We start from the raw sequence: 22481 nt of genomic DNA on the forward strand, positions 1-22481 counted from the left end.
AGAATTTCATTTACAAGCATAGTGAATAATCTACAAATTATCTCCTTGGTTTTTAGGCTCCTTCAATTTGTTATGTAGTTGAAAAAGATGTCTTCATTACAACAACTATTAGCGAACATCAACTGTAGAGTTTAATTGGATAGGATACACATGCCTTATTTGGGATGACAGTTGTGGATTGTGCAGAAGTTGACTTATTTTGACTAAGGACAGGAAGTCACTTCTAGCGAAAGCACATGCTTCTGCCATAAGCCACTTCACTGTGTTTGGCACCCAACACAGCTTCTACCATAAGCCACTTCACTATATATTGCTCTACTCTTCTCTCCTCAAGCCTCACCATTTTCCCCAAATTAAACATCACGCTCTAACAAATGCTTCGAGTTGTTATCCTTTTTTAGAGAAAAAATACCCTAATGATCTTGACAGCATAAGTCGTCACATTTAATTGATCTGCACATGCCTACTAGTTGAAACTATGAAAGTAGGCAAATATTTTTAGTATCTTGTGGCTTGAATAGACAAATCTCCATGTTTGTACCATGTGACGTGCAACTCCCACTTCATTGTTTAGAGTCATTTTGGATTATTTATCATCCAAACATTTCTTAGGCATGTTATAGTATAAAAATGGAGTTTTCTTTGCAATTTTATGAAACATAAGGAGGCCTCCAAGAAATATGCCCATTTATTTATTTGCACATAGGATCGATTCTTGAGGTTGTGAGCGAAAGGAGAGGAGAGGTTTGAATACCATAAAATACACATATTTGAGAGTGTTATTCAGGGTTTGAGAGCCTCTCTAATCTTATTGGCTCCTGCATATTGTATTTTATTTTATTATCTCTGTGGTGAACTACTCATCTGGCCGCTACCTATGTTTTTTCGCATAGGTTTTCCATGTAAATTTTTGGTATCAGTTGTTGGTTTGGTACCTCTTTGCTTTCTTCTTGTCCAGGATGAATTAGCTTGTCTCTTCGTTCAGTTGGTAAACTTGGATGGTGTATGAATAATGGGTGGCATATAGGGCATACATAAGGTTCTTTGATATACGCCTGATGATGCAAGAGTGTTATTGATATGTTCTAGTGTGTTGATACTCACAAGTATATTGCTGAGGATCCAATGGATTTGAAGCCAGTGTGCTATTTTGTTGCATGCACACAACGCATTCGGTCAAATGCATCACTACTACAGAACATGCATGGGTATTGAACCGCCACTGATTACTCAGCACTGATAGTCAGTGACTATCAATGTCGGTTTTGGAACCGGCACTGAAAGGCCTCATCACTGCCGGTTCGTGGCTCTAACCGGCAGTGATAGGTGATTTGTCTAGTCAAAAAAAGAATAAATGAGCTAGCTCAATTCGAGCCGGCTTGGCTACCACTCTCGTTGCCGCTCGACACAATGCTCCCACCGCCACCGCATGCTCAAATCGACTCATCTCAAATCAAGAACAGATCAACTCATCTCATCCATATGAACACATCTCACAATCAAATCAAATAAATTGACTCATCTCACAATCAAATCGAACAAATCAAACACAAGGCGACTCATCTCACAATAAAATAAAACAAATCAAACACAAGGACGAGGCCGTCGTGGTCGACCTCACCTGTGCCCTACTTGCCACCCGCGAAGGGAGGAGGCCGGTGGGGAGGGGCCGCATTGGGAGCTCGTGGCTCGGTGCTCTTTGTCCTTAACCCATGCCTTGCTGCCGCTGCTGCCCGCGAAGAGAGGAGGCCAGTGGGAAGGGGCCACATCGGGAGATCGTCAGCTCGGTACTTTCCATCCTCAACGCATGCCTTGCTGCCTCCGCCCTTGCCTAGCCACCGCTGCCACCCGTGAAGGGAGGAGGCCGGTGGGGAGAGTCTGTATCGGGAGCTTGTTGGCTTATCACGCTCCATCCTCAACCCGTGCTCGCCTCACTCCAGGTCCTGCCACCCTGACCGACCTGCGACCCCAGCATGAGTGGATGAGAGAATAAGAGCACATAGACTTGAGAGCAAAAGGATGAGTGGATCAAAGAGGAGGTGGAGCGGATAAGAGATGAGAAGATGAGAGATGATCGGCTAGAAAATATCAGCTGGCTGAGCGGACATGAGCCAAAAGCGAATTGAACCAAAAATTTAGGTCCCGTCATCAGTGCCAGTTCTTAGCGGCTCCATCATGGTTCGAACACAAGAGATTAAGAACCGGTAGTGATACATTTGCATTGCTGATTCTTGCGCAATCGGCAGTGATGAGCCGTCATCTATGGACGGTTGTGTAGTAGTGCATGTATATTATTAGCTTGCTTATTTGGTTGCTTCGGCTATCCCTATGTTCTCATACCACACCATGTGCAATCTCTATTTATTCTGAAGCACCTCCATAAACTTTTATCACTCCCAAAATTTCCTAGACAAAATATTGATCTATATGATATCATTGGTTACCATGTTCTTGCATTGAAATCATCTCTTGTGTCGATCTGCATGTGGAACAAGATTTTGATACCATCAAGGGGACACCCCCTGGCACATTCACCATTGGCATGTGCTTGAAGATTCGAGCCCTTTTGATGTTTTGTTAAAGGGTATAAGGTAGATGCACATACTCAACAGTCAACCAACACCACGCACACTCACACCATGCCACCAGTGGCGGAGCTTGAGCTCAAATTGAGAGGGGCCAACACTTAATAGAGGACAAATAACACTATATTTATCAAGTTAATTTAGCTGTTAAACCTAATATGCACTATATTTATCAAGGGATTGCAACATTGAAAGGGGGATGGGGGCATGGCTCCTATTGGCAATAACTAACACTACTATAGAACCAGTCTTATATGCTGGCCCATCATTGTTGGTTCCTAATAGGCCGGCAGTGATGGGGCATCATTACCAGTTCATACACCATGCGAAAAGAATCAGCCTTCATAGTTTATGAACCGGCAGTGATACTTTGGACCCGAAATTTCTATCTAATCCAATTTTGGCTTAGGTCCGCTCTTAGCTCACAAGATATTTTCCTCGGTCCTCCACGCCTTATCTCTCTATGGCTGAGTGGATCGGAGCCTTCTCTCTCTCTCTCTCTCTCTCTCTCTCTCTCTCTCTCTCTCTCTCTCTCTCTCTCTCTCTCTCTCTCTCTCTCTCTCTCTCTCTCTCCGGCCGCCGTCCGCCGTCCTCTGGATTTTGCCGTCCTCCTCCCCCTCCTCGAGTTGCTAACCCTCGAGTGCTTCATCCTCGCTGAGCTTGAGCCCGCATGTGAGGACCTGCGGGCCGGCGATTCCGTGGCTACGTCCTCTGGTTGTGTTGCTCCGGTGAGGACCTCTGTACTTCCAAACTTGAGACATGTTTTTACCAGCGCACGTGTGATGCTTGTGTTGTGTTCCAGGCACGGTGGCCCACCAGTGCATGGTGTGTCCAACACAGTCGTCAGGGTACTGGGGGGAGGGCAGCTGGGGAAGATGCTCTACCAGGCGGTGAGCCAAATGGGAGTGAAGATTGCCATCCTGGACCCCCTCGAGGACTACCCGGCGAGGCGACGAGCTTTGTTTGTAGTGAGCATGTCACCGGGAGCTTCAACGATGGTGACACAGTCCATGAGTTCGCCAAGAGAAATTGTGCTGTTCATGTTTACTTGTTGCCTAATCTGTATATGTGCAGATATGCATGATTTTTATGTTTGATGTGAACAAAGGGGGGAATGGTTCATCTGTTCAATGTGTTGATTTTTTTTTCGAGTCTGTGCGGCAGCGGCGGAACTCGCACGATGGGGGCACGAAGGCTTGAAAACACCGTGGCGGCAGCCGAGCTGGCTCGAAATCGAGCCGACTCATTTCCTTTTTTGGCTCTCGGAACCACTTTCACTGTCGGTTGTGCAGCTGGCAGTGATTCGGGCATGACTTTCACTGCTCGTTGCGTACTACCGATTCCAAAACCGGCAGTAAAAACCAGTTTGGAACTGGCAGTAAAAACATATTCTGTAGTAGTGTGAGCTCCGCCCCTGCATGCCACACCCACACAAACACATGCGTATGAGTATGTGTAACTATTCCTAATCACATCCATCTCGCCTCTCATAAATCTAAAGTATTGATCGAAGATGGATAAAGGCCTTTGTCACCCACTCCATCGTGCCAGGATTTGTCAAAATTTGTTTTTGAGGGAACGGAGGATTTGTCAAAAACTTTAGAAAACATTTGGCATATATATCAGTGCTAGATGCTGAAAATAATTCTTACAGCCCCTTTCACGGGAAAGGAGGTTTGGGACACTTTGTTCCAAATGGAACATAACAAAGCCTAGCCTCCAACCCTGATGGTTTTCCGCTGGAGTTTTCAGACATTCTAAGATGTGATCAAGGATGACTTAATGACATTTTTCCATGAGCTACATTGTGGAGATCTTCCGCTATACAGCCTAAACTTCGGAGAAATTATTCTTCTACCAAAAATGAAAGAATCAAGTCACATTCAGCAATATAGGCCAATTTGCATATTGAATGTTAGTTTCAAAATATTTACAAAAGTGGCAACCAATCGCATAAATAGCATAGCAGATCATATAATCGGACCAACCCAAATGACTTTTATGTGTGGTCATTCTAAAAATTGAATTAGAGAAGGGGTCGTAATTCTACATGAATCTATCCACGAACACCATCGAAAGAAATTAAATGGGGTCCTTCTAAAAATTGAATTAGAGAAAGCCTATGACAAAGTCAAATGGCCTTTTCTCTTACAGTGCCTCCGGATGAAAGGTTTCTCACTGAAACGATGTTCTTGGGTGGAATAATTCATATCCGGAGGAAGTGTAGTAATCAAAGTTAATGACTTGACTGGATGATACTTCCAAACGAAAAAAGATTTACGTTAGGGAGATCCCTTATCGCCGATTTTATTTAGCATTATCAGTAACATGTTAGCAACTCTGATCACTAGAGCAAAAAGCGCGGGTTAGGTTAAGGGAATAGTGCCCCACCTTGTACAAGAGGGTCTATCTATTCTCCAATATGCTTATGATACAATACTTTTCATGGAACATAATCTAGAAAAGGCCAGAAATTTGAAGCTCTTGCTTGCCACTTTCAAGTAGCTACCTGGTCTAAAGATCAACTTCCATAAGAACGAATTGTTCTGCTTTGGCGATGCGAAAGATAGCATGAATCATTATGAAAATTTATTGGATGCACTAAAGGAGAATTTTCTACGTGCTATCTAGGTATTCCAATTCACTATCACAAACTTTGAAACTCGCATTGGAAAGGAGTGGATGAGAGGTTTGAAAAGAGGCTGAGTAGTTGGATGGCAAGTATTTATCATCAGGAGGTAGACTTGTTCTTCTCAACTCAGTCCTCAGTAGCATACCGACATACATGATGTTCTTCTTCCTAATTCCTCAAAGGGTTCTTAAAAGACTGGATTACTTTCGTTCCAAATTTTATTGGCAAAGCGACAGTCACAAAAGGAAGTATCGTCTAGTGAAATGAAGTGTCCTATGCCAATCTAAAGATCAGAGGGGTTTAGGGATACAATACCTCGATGCTCATAACATCGCACTTCTATGTAAAATGGTTATTTAAACTGGTGTCTGAGGATGGGGTTGGCAGAACCTTATTGAAAATAAATACTTGGGTTCAAAATCGCTTTTATATGTTAGCTGATTCTCATTTCTAGGTAGGATTGATGAAGGTGACATGAAATTTATTTCACTTTGGTAACTTTATCGTAAAAGATGGCTCACAAATTAGTTTTTGGGAAGATACTTGGCTAGGTAACTCATCTCTGAGTAACTAGTATCCTTGCTTATATAATATTGCTCACAGCAAACAAGGTACAATCATCAACGTTCTAGAATCCTTCCCACCAAATATTGCTTTCTGACGGGACCTAAGCGGATCTAAATTGATAGCGTGGAATGATTTGCTTCCTCATCTTATCAACATCAATCTATCACAAGAACCTGACAAAATTCAATGGAATTTGAATAAAATGGAAAATGGAATTTGAATAAAATGGAAAATTCATGGTGCAATCGCTTTACCGGGCTATTATAAATAATAAAGAACCTAGAAGAAAAAAAAATCTGGAAGATAAAGATACCATTAAAAATAAAAAAAATCCTTTGGTACCTTCGCAAAGGGGTTTTTCTAACAAAAGATAACCTCACCAAGAGACAATGGCAAGGTAGTTAAAAGTGTTACTTTTGTCATAAAAATAAGACGATTAAGCATCTCTTTTTAGTATATTACATTTTATGTACAAATACAAAGGTATTATTAAAATCTAATAAAATTGATAGACTTCTTTTCTATTTTTTCATGTAGTTCACATTAGAGTATCGTAGAATGAGTATATAAGTATACTCATAGTGACAAAATAGTATATCCAGTTCATTTATGTGGTATATCATAGTAGGGAGTATGTACTCCAGAAGTACAGACTAGTTTTCCTATATATGTATACACACCATATAAATGAACTGGATATATTTCTTTATCACTATGAGTATACTTATATACTGATGCTAAGATACTCCAATGTGAATTACATGAAAAAATTGAAAAGAAGTCTATCAATTTTAATAGATTTTGATAATACCTTCATATTTATACATGAAATATAATATACTTAAAAAATATGTACAAACTATTAAAAAACTATATATATATAGCACCATTCTTGGATTTTTGGATCTGATCCCTGCTGGGACAACCAACACACTGCGATCTCATTCACCACAAGCTCTTCCCACTAAACCCGGCTAGCTCACTGGTTCTCTGCCCCTTAATATAGACAGCTCTTCTCGCATGCACGAGACCAGGTCTCCTCCGCAACGACCACCCATCTCCTGATATCCTTCCCCCTCTCCCCTCTATACTTGGTTTGCAAACCATCACAAGCCGCTCGCCATGGACGAGCACACACGCGTGTGGCGGGCGCCGTCCGAGTGATCGAGCCATGCACGTAACGGGAGCTGGAAACGAAGCGCCAACGAGGGAGTGAGTGAAGATGTCGAACGCGCCACCAAAGAAGGCGATCCGGAACCCTGGCGCCTCCGGGTCGGCGGGCAGCTCCCGGGGGTTGTCCGCGGGGCAGACGGTGAAGTTCGCGCGGCGGACGTCGAGCGGGCGGTACGTGAGCCTGTCCCGGGAGGACATCGACATGGAGGGCGAGCTGGCCGCGGACTACACAAACTACACCGTGCAGATCCCGCCGACGCCGGACAACCAGCCGATGATGGACGGTGCGGAGCCGGCGTCCGTTGCCATGAAGGCCGAGGAGCAGTACGTGTCCAACTCGCTCTTCACCGGCGGGTTCAACAGCGTCACGCGCGCCCACCTCATGGACAAGGTGATCGAGTCCGAGGTCACGCACCCGCAGATGGCTGGCTCCAAGGGCTCCCGCTGCGCCATGCCCGCCTGCGACGGCAAGGTCATGCGCAACGAGCGCGGCGAGGACATCGACCCCTGCGAGTGCAGGTTCAAGATCTGCCGCGACTGCTACCTTGACGCGCAGAAGGACGGGTGCATCTGCCCGGGGTGCAAGGAGCACTACAAGATCGGCGAGTACGCCGAGGACGACCCGAACGACGTGTCGTCGGGGAAGCTCCACCTGCCGGGGCCGGGCGGAATGAATACCAACAAGTCCCTGCTCGCCCGGAACCAGAACGGCGAGTTCGACCACAACCGGTGGCTCTTCGAGAGTTCCGGCACCTACGGCTACGGCAACGCGTTCTGGCCCAAGGGCGGCATGTACGACGACGACCTGGATGACGAAGGCGGCCTCGACGGCGACGGCGTCCTCCCGGAACAGAAGCCGTTCAAACCGCTCACTCGCAAGATGCCAATGCCCACGTCCATCATCAGCCCGTACCGGATCTTCATCGTGATCCGGATGTTCGTGCTCATCTTCTACCTCACGTGGCGCATCCGCAACCCCAATATGGAGGCGCTCTGGCTCTGGGGCATGTCCATCGTGTGCGAGCTCTGGTTCGCCTTCTCCTGGCTGCTCGACATGCTCCCTAAGGTGAACCCCGTCAACCGGAGCACGGACCTCGCCGTACTCAAGGAGAAGTTCGAGACGCCATCACCGTCCAACCCGCACGGCCGGTCCGACCTGCCTGGGCTGGACGTGTTCGTGTCAACAGCTGACCCAGAGAAGGAGCCGGTGCTCACCACGGCCACCACCATCCTGTCCATCCTGGCCGTGGACTACCCGGTGGAGAAGCTGGCATGCTACGTGTCCGACGACGGCGGCGCGCTGCTCACCTTCGAGGCGATGGCAGAAGCGGCGAGCTTTGCCAACATCTGGGTGCCCTTTTGCAAGAAGCACGACATCGAGCCCCGCCAGCCGGACAGCTACTTCAGCATGAAGGGCGACCCAACCAAGGGCAAGCGGCGATCGGACTTTGTCAAGGACCGCCGCAAGGTGAAGCGGGAGTTCGATGAGTTCAAGGTGCGCATCAACGGCCTCCCCGACTCCATCCGCCGGCGCTCCGATGCCTTCAACGCCCGGGAGGACATGAAGATGCTCAAGCACCTCCGCGAGACTGGAGCCGACCCGTCCGAACAGCCCAAGGTCAAGAAGGCGACGTGGATGGCCGACGGCACACACTGGCCGGGCACCTGGGCCGTGTCCGCCCCCGATCACGCCAAGGGCAACCACGCCGGCATCTTGCAGGCATAGACATCACATCATTTCCTTTTGCTCTGCAGGTGCATTGGAGTAGCAAATTGCTCTCCGTAGACATCCATTCTGATTCGACATATATGGCAGGTGATGCTGAAGCCGCCGTCACCGGATCCGCTGTACGGGATGCACGACGAGGAGCAGCTGATCGACTTCAGCGACGTGGACATCCGGCTGCCGATGCTGGTGTACATGTCGCGTGAGAAGCGGCCGGGTTACGACCACAACAAGAAGGCGGGCGCCATGAACGCACTCGTGCGGTGCTCCGCCGTGATGTCGAACGGGCCCTTCATACTCAACTTCGACTGCGACCACTACATCAACAACGCGCAGGCCGTCCGCGAGGGCATGTGCTTCATGATGGACCGCGGCGGTGAGCGCGTTGCCTACATCCAGTTCCCGCAGCGCTTCGAGGGCATCGACCCCTCCGACCGCTACGCCAACAACAACACCGTCTTCTTCGACGGCAACATGCGCGCGCTCGACGGACTCCAGGGCCCCATGTACGTGGGCACGGGGTGCATGTTCCGCCGGTTCGCGCTCTACGGCTTCGACCCGCCGCGCACCACCGAGTACACCGGCTGGCTGTTCAAGAAGAAAAAAGTGACCACGTTCAAGGATCCAGAGACGGACACGCAGTCGCTCAAGGCGGAGGACTTCGACGCCGAGCTCACGTCGCAGCTGGTGCCCAAGCGGTTCGGCAATTCGTCCCCGCTGATGGCGTCCATCCCCGTTGCCGAGTTCCAGGCGCGCCCGATCGCCGACCACCCAGCCGTGCTGCACGGCCGGCCCCCCGGCTCGCTCACCGTGCCACGCCCGCCGCTCGACCCACCCACCGTCGCGGAGGCCGTGTCCGTCATCTCCTGCTGGTACGAGGACAAGACGGAGTGGGGCGACCGCGTCGGCTGGATCTATGGCTCCGTAACAGAGGACGTCGTCAGCGGCTACCGCATGCACAACCGTGGCTGGCGCTCCGTCTACTGCATCCCCAAGCGCGACGCCTTCCTCGGCACCGCCCCCATCAACCTCACCGACCGCCTCCACCAGGTCAGTGAACCCAAGCTCCCAAAGCAAATGATGAATGAGCATCGGTAATATAATACCATGGTAATTAGGTGCTGCGGTGGGCGACGGGGTCGGTGGAGATCTTCTTCTCGAGGAACAACGCGTTCCTGGCGTCGCGGAAGCTCATGTTCCTGCAGCGGGTGGCGTACCTCAACGTCGGCATCTACCCATTTACCTCCATCTTCCTGCTCGTCTACTGCTTCATCCCGGCGCTCTCCCTCTTCTCCGGCTTCTTCATCGTGCAGACGCTCAACGTCGCCTTCCTCTGCTACCTCCTCACCATCACCATCACCCTCGTCGCCCTCGGCATCCTCGAGGTCAAGTGGTCCGGCATCGCCCTCGAGGACTGGTGGCGCAATGAGCAGTTCTGGCTCATCTCAGGCACGTCCTTTCCCCTCACTCGCTTCACTTGACAACATGCCAAAAAATTGCGATACGACTGCAATAATCTTGGCAATGCAATGCAATGACGACGTCAGGGACAAGCGCGCACCTGTACGCGGTGGTGCAAGGGCTGCTGAAGGTGATGGCGGGGATCGAGATCTCCTTCACGCTGACGGCCAAGGCGGCCGCGGACGAGAACGAGGACATCTACGCAGACCTCTACGTGGTCAAATGGTCGTCGCTGCTCATCCCTCCCATCACCATCGGCATGATAAACATCATTGCCATCGCCTTCGCCTTCGCGCGCACCGTCTACAGTGAAAACCCGCGGTGGGGCAAGTTCATCGGCGGTGGCTTCTTCAGCTTCTGGGTGCTGGCGCACCTCTACCCCTTCGCCAAGGGGCTAATGGGCCGCCGGGGCAAGACGCCCACCATCGTCTTCGTCTGGTCGGGCCTCATCTCCATCACCATCTCCCTGCTCTGGGTCGCCATCAGCCCGCCAGAGGCCAGCTCCTCCGGGGGCCGCAGCTCAGGCTTCCAGTTCCCTTGATCGGCTTGTCAGATGTCAGTTTCTGATGTGTATGTCACTAAGTTCTGCATGCATTATTTATGCATGCTACCATGTGAAGCATGGATGCACGTGAACGGTGCTGCGCAATAGGTGAGTGAAGTAACTAGATGTGGCAAACTTGATGTGTTGAGCTCTAAATGATTGTTCTCTGGTAGGATTAAGTTCTTAAGACATGGGAGGTTTTGATCAGCGGCATTTCTATAGACAAATGGAAGTATTAAGCTCAAACTGAACCGAAGAACAGATTAAAGAAGTATTCATATAAACTTCAAAATTGTTATTATTTTCATTAAGCAATTTGTCTCTTTCCTTGACTTTATGCTGTTTGCATGATCGATGTTTCTAGTTGTTTGTTAATAATTAGATTATTTCAAGAAAGGACTGAACGTTACTAGTTTGATAATTCCTATGTTCAAGAAAATGATAAAAATATTACACTGCAGTTTAACTGAATTATAAGTAGCGGAGTTATACACTGCATTTTAACTGAACTGTACCTAGCGAAGGGTTTGAAGGCAACAGTTAGTGAAAGGTCAAATCATAACCCACAGTTCCATACAATACAAGCAGGGAGAGCAATCCATCCCTAGTTCACATGGAGAGACCTACTTGAAGTGAAAGGCGGAACGATAAACACCTGTTGCACTGGCATTATTTAGTATTTATGCTAGCACTTTCTTTGGCTGCAACCAGAAATCTATTGCCAACCATTCATGATTATGTATCACTACTCTGGCTTCTGTAACAGGAGCAAAGTTTTCTATACATGAACGAGATATACCAGTATAATATCCTAGCAGTTTGTTTCGTACATACGTTGCTGAATGCTGATTGTTAATTGTGGATTGAAACATTGCTGATAACTCATGAGCATAACACTGATAAATTTGTGAGGCGCGCAGATGCTGAAAATGTCTTCAATATCAAGACCTGCCATCCAATTTGAACAGTGCAGTGACATGTAAAATTGTGGATTCGCTCCAGATCAGCAATAGGCGTAGCATTTGGGCTGACAACTCCAATTGCCAGATCAACATTTTTACACATGTCATCTGCTCACAACCAACATTTTCATTGGTTCTAAGTTAGAAACCAATTATTTCTGAATTTCATCAGATGGTGAAGCGGATGCTGCCAGCAGAGAAGAAAGCGATGGACGCAGTAGAAGATACAGTGAGGGCCCCACATAAGGCATAAGTGCAAGCGGCAGAAGCCAGGAACCATTTTTCCTGTAATAAGCAAACGTTAGTTCAGTCTCATACGACGCATGTTTTTCTTGCTATGTTTACATCAGGCAAGCTGCAAAGTTTATCTTGCAACTTCTCTGCATAACGTTAAGCATTAGTGCTTGTGTCCTTACCATCGTCTTGCAGTCAAGTCGTTGTAGACCCAAAACGGTGAGAAGGCCGAGAGCAAAGTGAAATCAAGGCACGTGACATGGATCTGATACATGACACAAAAGAAATGAAAATTAAATTCGGGTCAAAAAAGAAACGAAAATTAATTTCACCCTAATATCTTGCTTCTTAACACTGCAGTGATTAAACACAGTTTGATGAAATACATGGCAATGACATGGAGTCGAATTATGACATGATCCACAGGAGAAACTATTGTAAAATTGGCAATAATAAGAGCAAGGATTTCATCCCGCATATAAAAATGTAAAAACATAGTAGTACATATACACTTAACATGGATATACATGAAAGTGCCAATGGTACAGAAGCAAAGACATCTCCCATCAGGCAAGATGAAGAACTGAACAGCATGGGAATGATGTAAAAGAGAGTGCTCTCAGATGAATTCAACAATTGGCCACAGGCCTACTGATATCCTGCTTCCTAATTATCCATTTGACACATCATAAACTGGGCTAGAAACTAATATCACAACTAGATGCAAAACTGAAAAATGTTCTCTGATTTGAGCTTAATTCTTGGACAAAACTGTTGTACACGAAAAACTGAAAGGAAGATTACCCTTTGAGAAACAAACACTAACCAGAGCTGTACCACTGAATAGTCAGCTCTTCCAGAGTTCAATCAAAATAAGATTAATTGAACCAACAATTACATCAGCTCCTAGTCCAGGAATCAACCTTAATACGCAATGTTCTGAACAACAGCAATTAACACGGGAACAGAACAAAGATGAATACATCACAACCTTCAGAACTACTTTGCTAATCCAAAACAGAGAACTACACAGATCAACACCTATTGTACTTAGACATCTAGTCCAACTTCAATGTAGAGGATCATCACAGAGCATATTTCTCTATCAAGCCGTCCAGAATAACAGAGAGATGTAAAGGGGAAGTGAACTGAAAACACTCATAGTGTAATTCAGCTAAAAGCAAAAACAATCGAGGCAAGGCACGACTCTGTAGCCGTTGTCCCAGAAATCCAATCACCTACCAGTTGCTGCCGGTGAGAGGGAGACGGAGATACAATGCTTCACCGCACCGCATTGACGCGTGCGGGTGAGCCTCGGCACACACGGCACCAGTAAGCACCAACACAAGGGCTTCTTCACTGGATCCCTTGTAGCTTCGAATCACCAAGCCAAAGACCAAGCTCCAGGCAATTCCCAATCACCGAAAGAGAAAACCTGTGAGAAAACCAAGAGAATGGAGAGGATTTCAAAATCTGCACACAGAGAAGGGAGAGCCGGCCCACATTTAAGAGCAGCGACGCCCTCCAGCATCCTACGATCCCCGAAGGGATCGCGGATGCGGCTACGCCTCCACCGTCGCCCAACGGCCACCGCCGTCTCTCTTCCTCTCTGCTCTCTATCCATTTCCCATCGTAAACCCTAGCTGAACCGAGCCCCCAGTCACAAAAGCACCACCGCATGGCCTGGGCTCCAACAAGCCAAATGGGCTAGCCAGTTCACAAAAGGAATCAGGCCCACAAACATTAAAATTTCATATTTTCCTCAATAGAAATCACTCGGAATCTTAGAAGATAGAGGAAACTAGATCGGTGTCTTTTTGAACTTTTTAAACTTTGAACATGTTCGTCTCTATTTTCTCCACTTTCAATGTATTTGTAAATGAACTTCTTCAGATCATGAGGTCTGCCATTGCCAAAAATTCTTACAGGGTGTAAATGCAACAATTATAAGCACAAGCTTCACTTGACAAAACTGAAAGGTCATGTAGGATATGTGTAAAAACATGAAAGCTATATATGCAACAATTTATTTTAGAATATGCCATGAAGTTAGTTATTACTCTTTTACTCAAGACTGAATCATGGTGTAGAACTTACAAATTTTTTTTCTCTCGAACCTACAGGAGAATTGCCCGTCATTATATTAAGAAGAAATAAAGGAGGTTCACAACATAAAGCCGAGGTCCAAAAAACCAAAAAACAGCAGGCGACAGAGAAGGAACAAAATAAAAAAACTAGGGCCAACAAGTCCCAGTAGACTACAACAAAGCTCGCCCTTGAACTATGAGACTACCGGCAACAGACACGCTACAGGATCAGGACCGGCAGGCCCTTCACGCCTGCAGTGCACCAAAGGGATGCCTCATCTCAGATACCTCGTTCCAGCCGCTGCGTATCCAGAGCTGCTCCCTCGAACACACAATCATTCCGATGCTTCCATATGAACCAAGCCCCCAACATTATTAGGGAATTAAGTCCACCGCGGAGCTCTTCTGCACTAAAGATTTATAACTTACAAACTTGCTCTCCCTAAAGTATCGAATGAATTCCTTCCAGTCGTCACCACCAGTTTTGCCTGCGTATATAATCAATCCAAGGCCCAGGGAAAGCACCACCTGCAACATGATTGGAAAGAAATATAGTCAATAATTACCATGTAGAGTTTAAGAATGTAAATTACAGTAAACAAAAACGTACTCCTGAAGTTAACTTTGACTCAAGAAATTTTAATGGCCATTGTCCAATTTCATCTTCATCAATGGGAGGTGGAGGAGGCTTCCATAGAACAGAGTATGGAATCAAAGCATATGCTCCCCCAATGCATGAAAGAACCAGGAATGGCCAGACAGGAATCTTGCTTTTTGAACTGCAATGCAATTTCACTATTACATCAATAATAGAGAAGACAGTACCATAGAAATATTGCTGCTACCTGCTAGCATCATACTTGTGTTTCTTTCGATTCATAGACCAAGAAAACTAGTACACGAGCAAATGGCTAGAGCAAAATCATGACTACAACAAGCAAAAGAATGCTAGTTTCTCCTAAATTTGGACATAGGTCTGTCCAGTTTTAAGTTTCCAGATAATCGTCCATTTAGTAGACATTTCAAAATTAGGTAATCTCACTTCTCTTTGGCAAATATATGTACTCTACTATTCTTATGTTTGTGAGAATATATGACATCCATATACAGAAGGCACAAAGAACCATGAACCTACAATGTAGGGCTTACTATGTAACACAAAGGCCTATCAAGTGGATACAAAATAATTCACTGAATTACTGAAATGTGAATGGTAATGAGCCCATACACGTGCCTATGTATGTATGTGATTCGTGAGTGCAGACATGTGCACATGAACATGGTGCTTCTTGTTATTGTTGTTGTTGTTTTTCTTATAAGACAATAGGACGCAAGGGTGGTGTGTGCCTCCAAATGCAATGGGATAAAATGTGAACCATTGGTTTTAAGAAGAGAAGTAGGGACTTGAACCCATGATCTCAAACACCATACCCCATGCACTACCATTCAGCCACAAAGTGTGCCCTATGAGCAGCATGAATACAGAATCTTTTGAACAAAATGCAATTGGGAGCATTTTAGTTAAGCAACGTCGCATAAATTTTTCTTCAAGTGCTGAGCTGAATAAATGAGCCAAAACACACTAAAAATGCAAGATTACAGATGAAACACGATGTGCTTCTTTTCCACAACTTTAGCATACAATAAAATGAGATATTGCATTGACTAGAGATTTGCAGATTCATTTACCTTCTACCAGTAGGAAGAAGCAACATAATATACACTAGAGGCCAGAGACCCGTTATGTACCATAGAGAAACAAGAACATTCATTCGAAAGCCATCATCACCTTTCAGATTTAAAAGTTTCTGCAAGAAGTATCTGTCTCTGTACTGCAACCAGAATGAAGTTATGAATTAGCATTATTTTCCCGGAAGCTGAAAAGACATGGACCAAAGTACATGCCGTTTAGATCTAAAGCAAGACGGATAACAGCTTATGCATGCAGCATGTTATTTGTCTCTATAACAACACCCTTCCAGAAGAAAGCATGATTTTAGAAAGCCAACCATGACAACAACCAGAATAATCAGTACTTTCAAGAATGCAGAACTGACGGATAAAGATTTCAAGAACTGGCATTTTACAAAATATCAGAAGCGTATCCAATTGAACTGCAAAATAACTCAAACAGCTGATTGTGATTGTCTCACTTGGTCCTGGCTACCTGCATCACATAAGAAAATGCAGAATCACAGAATATGCAGATCTAACAAGTTCCACAAAATTGTCTTTCTTATATACACTGTACATATTTCAATTTATTTGTGGTTAGATTATTCGCACAAATATGGATCTAATGATTTACACAGCATATATAACTATCAGCATATCAAGATAACTTATTTAACTAATCTTGCAGTACAGGGTGTTATATGACATCATACAAGAGGAAAGTGAATAAAGACAAGTCGATTTTACTGTCAAGAACAGATGATGCCACACTAGTGAGCATTCCAAAGACAGAGACTATCTAAATGCGCGAAACTGATGCAAGCAAGAAACTACTACCGTCAGATAAGTACCAAAGGAACTCGAATTCATATCCACAACAGCATAAAAAAGGAAGCAATTGAGAGGGCAAATTCCAATTGGTGGAAAATAAAGGGCTATTCACCGTAATCCCGTACCGGCATCTGGTTGGGCGCTAGCTGGAAGACGTAGTACATACAGACCCCAAACAGCAGCACCAACGTCGTCCAGTCGCTCACCCCGAACAGTTGAGGAGCTATTCAGTCGCCAGTTGAGGATGTGTCAGGCTGTGTTCTACAGGCTATGTGCTCACCTTAGGGAAAAGGGGCTACTAGAGGACACCTTTCATGTTTCTGTAAAGGAGCAAATTGCAATGTTTCTGAAGATGGTTGGACAGCATCATACAAATTCATCTGTAGGTTTGAGACGTTTGAGATGTGGCGATTGGATGAGACAGTGAGTAGATATTTCAAATATCGTGCTACGCGCAATGCACGGTTAGCTGGTGAACTCATTTATGTGAGATCTACTGATACACAATGTTAAGATAACTAGCAGCCCAAACAGATTTTACGCCTACTTCGAGGTAATTCAAACTATTAAATGATTACTATATTGTTTATTCAGTAGAATTAAGTATACCAAAATTTGACATGTGTTTCTCTTTTTCTTTAACGTAGGGATGTATAGGGGGCACTAGATGGCACTCATATCAGAGCATGCGTGCCTGCTAAAATGGTGGATAGATTTAGAGGCCACAAATCATACCCAACACAAAATGTATTAGCAGTTGTCGACTTTGATCTTCGGTTCACCTATGCTCGCAGGGTAGGAGGGATCTGCTCTCGACTCTCTTGTTTTGCAAGATGCTCTTTCTCGTCCAAATGGCCTCAATATACCTAAATGCATTTAGACGCTCCCATTTCACAATTGGTCTCCCTATAGTAACTTGACATTAGGTCAAGTTTTTGTATGGTTGTAGGGAAATTTTACTTGGCTGATGCTCGGTATGCTGTGAGGCCAGGAATACTTCCACCATATCGTGGTGTTTGCTATCACCTACAAGAATTCCTCAGACCCAGTGACCCAAAATTTCCAAGAGAGCTTTTCAACCATCAGCATTCCTCACTTAGGATAACAGTTGAGTGGGCATCTAGCACTCTCAAGAATCGTTTTAAGATTCTAAGTAATAAGCTGTTCAGACCGCTCAAATCACAGCCCAAGGTTGTTATTGTTTGCTGCGCCCCTCATAATTGGATATTGGAGAATGGGCCCGATGAGTTTATTTTTGATGGGGCCACTTGGTATTCTCACCTGTCAAGGACTAGCTGGCTTACATGATTATTTTGACCTCCATGTTAAACTGGATGCTTATCTTGTATGTGAAACTTGCAGAAAGAAGGTTATGATCACCAGAATAGGGTAGCCTCACCAAAAAATCCGGGAAGGTGACCCTATTCTATTTTGGCATCAAGCCAAATGGCAACAATCATGCCTGACCAAATTTTGGCAGCAAACCAAACACACATGAACTATCAAACCAAAATTTGGCATTGCTCTTTGGTCACAAACCAAACACTACAAGTTTGCCCAAATTTTGGCCTAGCCCTGACTTTGGCCATGGCCAAATTTTGGTTAGGCTCTTTGGGGTCCACAACCAAACACACCCCATATCCACAACAGCATAAAGTAAGCAAGCAACTGGGAGGGCAAATTCCTACTGAAGAAAAGTGAAGGATTATTCACCGTAATCCTGTACTGGTGTCTGGTTGGGCACGAGCGTGAAGACATAGTACAAGATCCCCGCCCAGACCCCGAACAGCAGCACCGACGTTGTCCAGTCTCTCATCCTCCCGCCGCCACCGCCGCTGTCATTGGCAGTCCGGGCTGCAGCCGCCGACAGATTCACTCTTCTTCCTATCCTCTTGCTCCTGTGCAGAAAAATCGGCGTCGAGAGGGCCCTGGAGCGAGGAGTCCCGGCAGATTTGGGCCCAGCCCCAGCGCCGCCCTCCAGTTGCTCCCGGCCTAAAGGCAAGGGCACTAGCTTTGGTTGCGTGCCTTGCGAGGAGGGGGCTCTGATGCACGTTTGCCTGATCTTCCGAAAGGTAATATGATAAGTCGATTGATGGAGCTTCGACGTTGATGATCCAAAGGCTCCGAACAAAATAGATCGAGAACCCTCGCAGCCACTACACCACTATTCCGTGGTTATCAACCGTGCCAAGACGCGGTTGACCTTACCAAGAAGGCTTTTCCTGCAAGAGAGTCAAGAACACAAGCAAGAACAGGTAGATGCAATTTAAATATTGCTAATTACTAATAAAGTACTCGAGTTTGAGGTTCAACAAACCGATAAACGATGAAACTGTCTAAAACAGAATAATCTAAACTAAACCCGAGCCTAAACTATGATGGCTATCGTATATTTATAGGAGGATATGAGGGGGTCAATCTAGAGTTGTGCAGCCATGGAAAGAGTCACGCACAACCTGAACTCTGACCTCGACATAATTATAAGACCCGATAGGATCCAGAACGGTGACGCAACACCTTATTCCTTTGACTCTACCTAAACTATAAGGAATATTTGGTTGAGCATAGATCCATTAGAAAGGGCTCGACATAAGCTTTCTAGCAAGTCCAAAAATGCCTAAAACGGACTTTATATGAGAGAGTTATGCCCATTTTACTAACGTGTTGTCTTGAGACTCGACCACGACTTCGATTAGAGCTCAGCCTAGAGTCTGAGTAGACTTGGCATTTGAGGGGTGACGTCCGGGTAAGGTTATAGTATTTCTTCCACATTCTAAGGAATAAAATATCACATGAATTTAGTAGTAATCCATCCAAGGAAACAAGAATAGCGAGAAATAAGTTCACCTGGTGGTCTAATTGTCGTGCACGTGCTCTTGTAATTGGACCTTATATGATTTGAGGATTATTGGCAGTATTGATCGTATTTGAAGGAGCCATGAGCTCATCAGGCTTATAGGTGGTGGCCTTGGGAGAGGAGGGAGGGGAGCTTGGGTGCAGGTGAGCAAGCTGGAGCAGGAGGCAACATGGCGTTGACGATGCTGGAGAGGATCAAAATTCTCTATGTAAAATGTGCCATGGTGAACGATACCATGCCTTCAAATGCTGTAGAAACATACTGTAGTGATTCCATTATTTGATGTGCCAAATTTAACTGTTCATGGTACATTGTAGTATAATCTAATCTATCCATCTGCGATCCAACGATCCACAACGCTTTGAAGTCACCTGCCTTCACCAGTCGGTGAAGTCAAGAGGATCCTTGTCCGACGATGTTGTGGACTGCGATCAGTGACAAGGTAGCGAGGCAAGCTACATGACATGGTGGCTGAGAGGATATCGGTGAAGGTTATGTCCCTTGGATGATATATCCAATGGGTTGGGTCGGCTGGAGGCACGTCGCACGAAGATGGCAACGGGTATAGAATATACTGGCGTGGCCTCGGGTAAAAAACCTAATGAGCACGGGTCTGGGTAGCATTATTTGCCTGCGGGCATGGGTTTTGGGTGTGTTTGGTTAGCGTTTAAGTTTATCACATCTAAGATTAATTACATTATAGATTTTTAAGCAGTTGTTTAGTTGATTGCCATAACTATGGCAAGTCACACTTTGTTAACCCTCTGACCTGCACTTTCTGAGGAACTTGATGCTGCTATGTGACCTACGATAACTATTGGAATGGATTAGTTTCACATGACTGCATAGGGGCAAATTTGCCACTTGGGAAACTGGGGCCATGGCCTTGGTCGTGACCCAGTTGCACTGAGTAGCATAGCTACTTTTTGGGGCACGGTCTAGGTCGTGGCCTAGTTGCACTTCTGAAGAAGCTCACTGAGTGGCCCCAGCTGTTGAGCTAGCCCAGCTCTACTCATGTGATTGCATGCTTGGGAAAGAGGAAGATATAGAAGAATCATGCGGCTCAAACCCCCTTGCTTGATTGTTGATCTATACCGCCTCCTGATAGCGATTTTTAGGGGCTGTATGGCACAGCTCTAGATCCAATATCCATCCTGGATCTGGAGTTTGTATAATAAAATAAAGTGGTTTAAACATTTATTTTTTTTATCTAAAATAAAAACCAAATAATTTAACCAAATACCCTCAATCCATCCACAGTTCTAGATCCTAGATTTTTTGGAGCTGGACATGACCAGCTTCAAAAAATCCAGGATCTAGATCCCTGCCAAACAGAGTCTTACTCTGAAGTTCCCGCCACTGTGGCATTGTTATCATGGATCTGAACAAACCCTGCAACGAAAAAGAACATAAAGCCTATAAGCAAATTACTGAATTGTCATGTAATTGCCTATACAAGAGTGAACAATCCGGCATTTTCACCCCCAAAGTTTTCATAGGCTTGTTAAATGGGTCCATTACAGTGGAACTTCTCACTTGCAAGGTTTGACTGTTCTGTGGTTTTCAAATTGTTCCCATCACTCTCAAAGTTTCTAGAGCAAACAAAAGACATATAAGCTGATTAAGTAGGTGCAGCTATGCTAAACTTGCGGTCTTGATGTTGTCCATCAGTTGTGTAACCGTCTTTCAAAATGTCCCTCAGGAATGCATCAGAATAAAACTACTCTTCAGAAACTGCTTTCCTGAGTTTTCATAAGTTGATGCAGAGGATTCTGAGCTTACTAGGCCATTCAGCTCTATGTAGTCCCTAGTAGCAATAACATCATGAACAGTGAGCAGCAATATCATCTGCAGCACTCAGTGTTCTGCTCATGCTTTCCTTCCCTATAAGTGATATCCTGCTCGTTTGCATTTATATTCTGCTGTAAATCGATTGAGGATTCATCAAGATAAACTAGCTAGCAGTGCACGACAACATACAGAAGCATACACTGAGAGATTACGGATCTGTTTTGTTCATATACTAACATTGTTACTATTTATCATACTTTTTTGTCACGCTCGTCTAAGGTTAGTCGATCAAAATTTTCGCCACACTTTAGTAAGACTAAGAATTTTACCACACTTTTTTTAGTCACTGACGCGCGAGACCATAGCAGCACGAAGATAATCATATCACAATAATGACTACGAACCAAATAGATGCCTAAGCTAATCAAATCTGACTAACCTTAGATATGACAAACCGTAATAAGTTCTAGCTATGAATCAAACAGGCCCTACATTCATCTGGAACAAACAAATCTTTCGAGGTCAAGGTAAATGAGTACACCGGCTATATCAGGACCCGGGGACTATTTCCTAATTTTAAATGATAGGAAGCGCAGCTTTCAGTGTTTCACAATAAAAATTTACAAAAAAATGTGGCAAAACAATGAGCAGATGAAAGAAAGATAATATGTTAACATGTGGCTCTTCTATTTTTTTCTCGAACGTACAGGAGAGCTACGTGTCATTTCATTAAAGAAGAAGAGTAACAAGTTACAACACCACACCACGCATCTATATCATACAAACCTGATGGCTGTTTGTTATCCCAACCATTCTTCCTAACCCTAATACTGATCATGAAAGGGCACCACACCACCCATCTAGACCCTTAGAACATACATGCCACAAAACATTAAAAGGAAAATAACCAAAAGAACCTAGGAAAGAACACCCTAGGATACCTAGGAGCCAATAGACTCCGAAGGTCCGAAGCCCCGCTGGCACACCACAAAGGCCCCTTCATCTACCACTGCCTGCACTATCAAGCTCACACCTGGACAAGCTCTGTTGAAGACACAATCATTTGGATACTTCCAAACTTCCCACCTAACGAACATATCAATGAGTTAAGACCCCTCCTATGTTGCATGTCAACCCTTAGAGTGTCTAGAACCACCAACTCACAGCTTGCAATTCGACCTTCTAAAGAATGACAAACCAAACTTGCCTCGCCTCGATGCAAGAAACCAACAAATGTTGGGATGAACTTATCAACTTGATCACAAAGAGGGCAGCAGGCCGGATGAGGCAATACACGTTTTGCCAATCTGTCCACCATCCAACAGTGGTTGAGAATCGCCAGCCACATGAAAAACAA

The 22481-nt window shown here is 45.3% G+C and overlaps 1 protein-coding gene and 1 pseudogene across 1 annotated transcript; one reads left to right on the forward strand and one right to left on the reverse strand.

Moving 5' to 3' along the window:
- The first annotated feature begins 7006 nt into the window (after positions 1-7006).
- On the forward strand, positions 7007-10685 carry LOC133895906 (cellulose synthase-like protein D3). The gene is made up of 4 exons (XM_062336431.1): positions 7007-8677; positions 8774-9733; positions 9802-10132; positions 10231-10685. The coding sequence occupies exons 1-4, from the start codon at positions 7007-7009 to the stop codon at positions 10683-10685; spliced, it is 3417 nt and encodes a 1138-aa protein (XP_062192415.1).
- A 492-nt stretch (positions 10686-11177) lies between these two features.
- Positions 11178-19669, reverse strand: LOC133895091 (uncharacterized; annotated as a pseudogene).
- Between the last annotated feature and the right edge of the window lie 2812 nt (positions 19670-22481).

The sequence above is a fragment of the Phragmites australis genome, chromosome 16 (genome assembly GCF_958298935.1).
Source record: "Phragmites australis chromosome 16, lpPhrAust1.1, whole genome shotgun sequence".
NCBI lineage: Eukaryota > Viridiplantae > Streptophyta > Magnoliopsida > Poales > Poaceae > Phragmites > Phragmites australis.

What these genes read in the sequence shown, in the direction of transcription:
- LOC133895906 (XM_062336431.1), top strand. Translation starts at nt 7,007, where the DNA reads ATGTCGAACGCGCCACCAAAGAAGGCGATCCGGAACCCTGGCGCCTCC. An exon ending in ACCACGCCGGCATCTTGCAG is followed by an intron (nt 8,678 to 8,773) that starts GCATAGACATCA and finishes CATATATGGCAG; the next exon opens with GTGATGCTGAAGCCGCCGTC. An exon ending in TCACCGACCGCCTCCACCAG is followed by an intron (nt 9,734 to 9,801) that starts GTCAGTGAACCC and finishes CATGGTAATTAG; the next exon opens with GTGCTGCGGTGGGCGACGGG.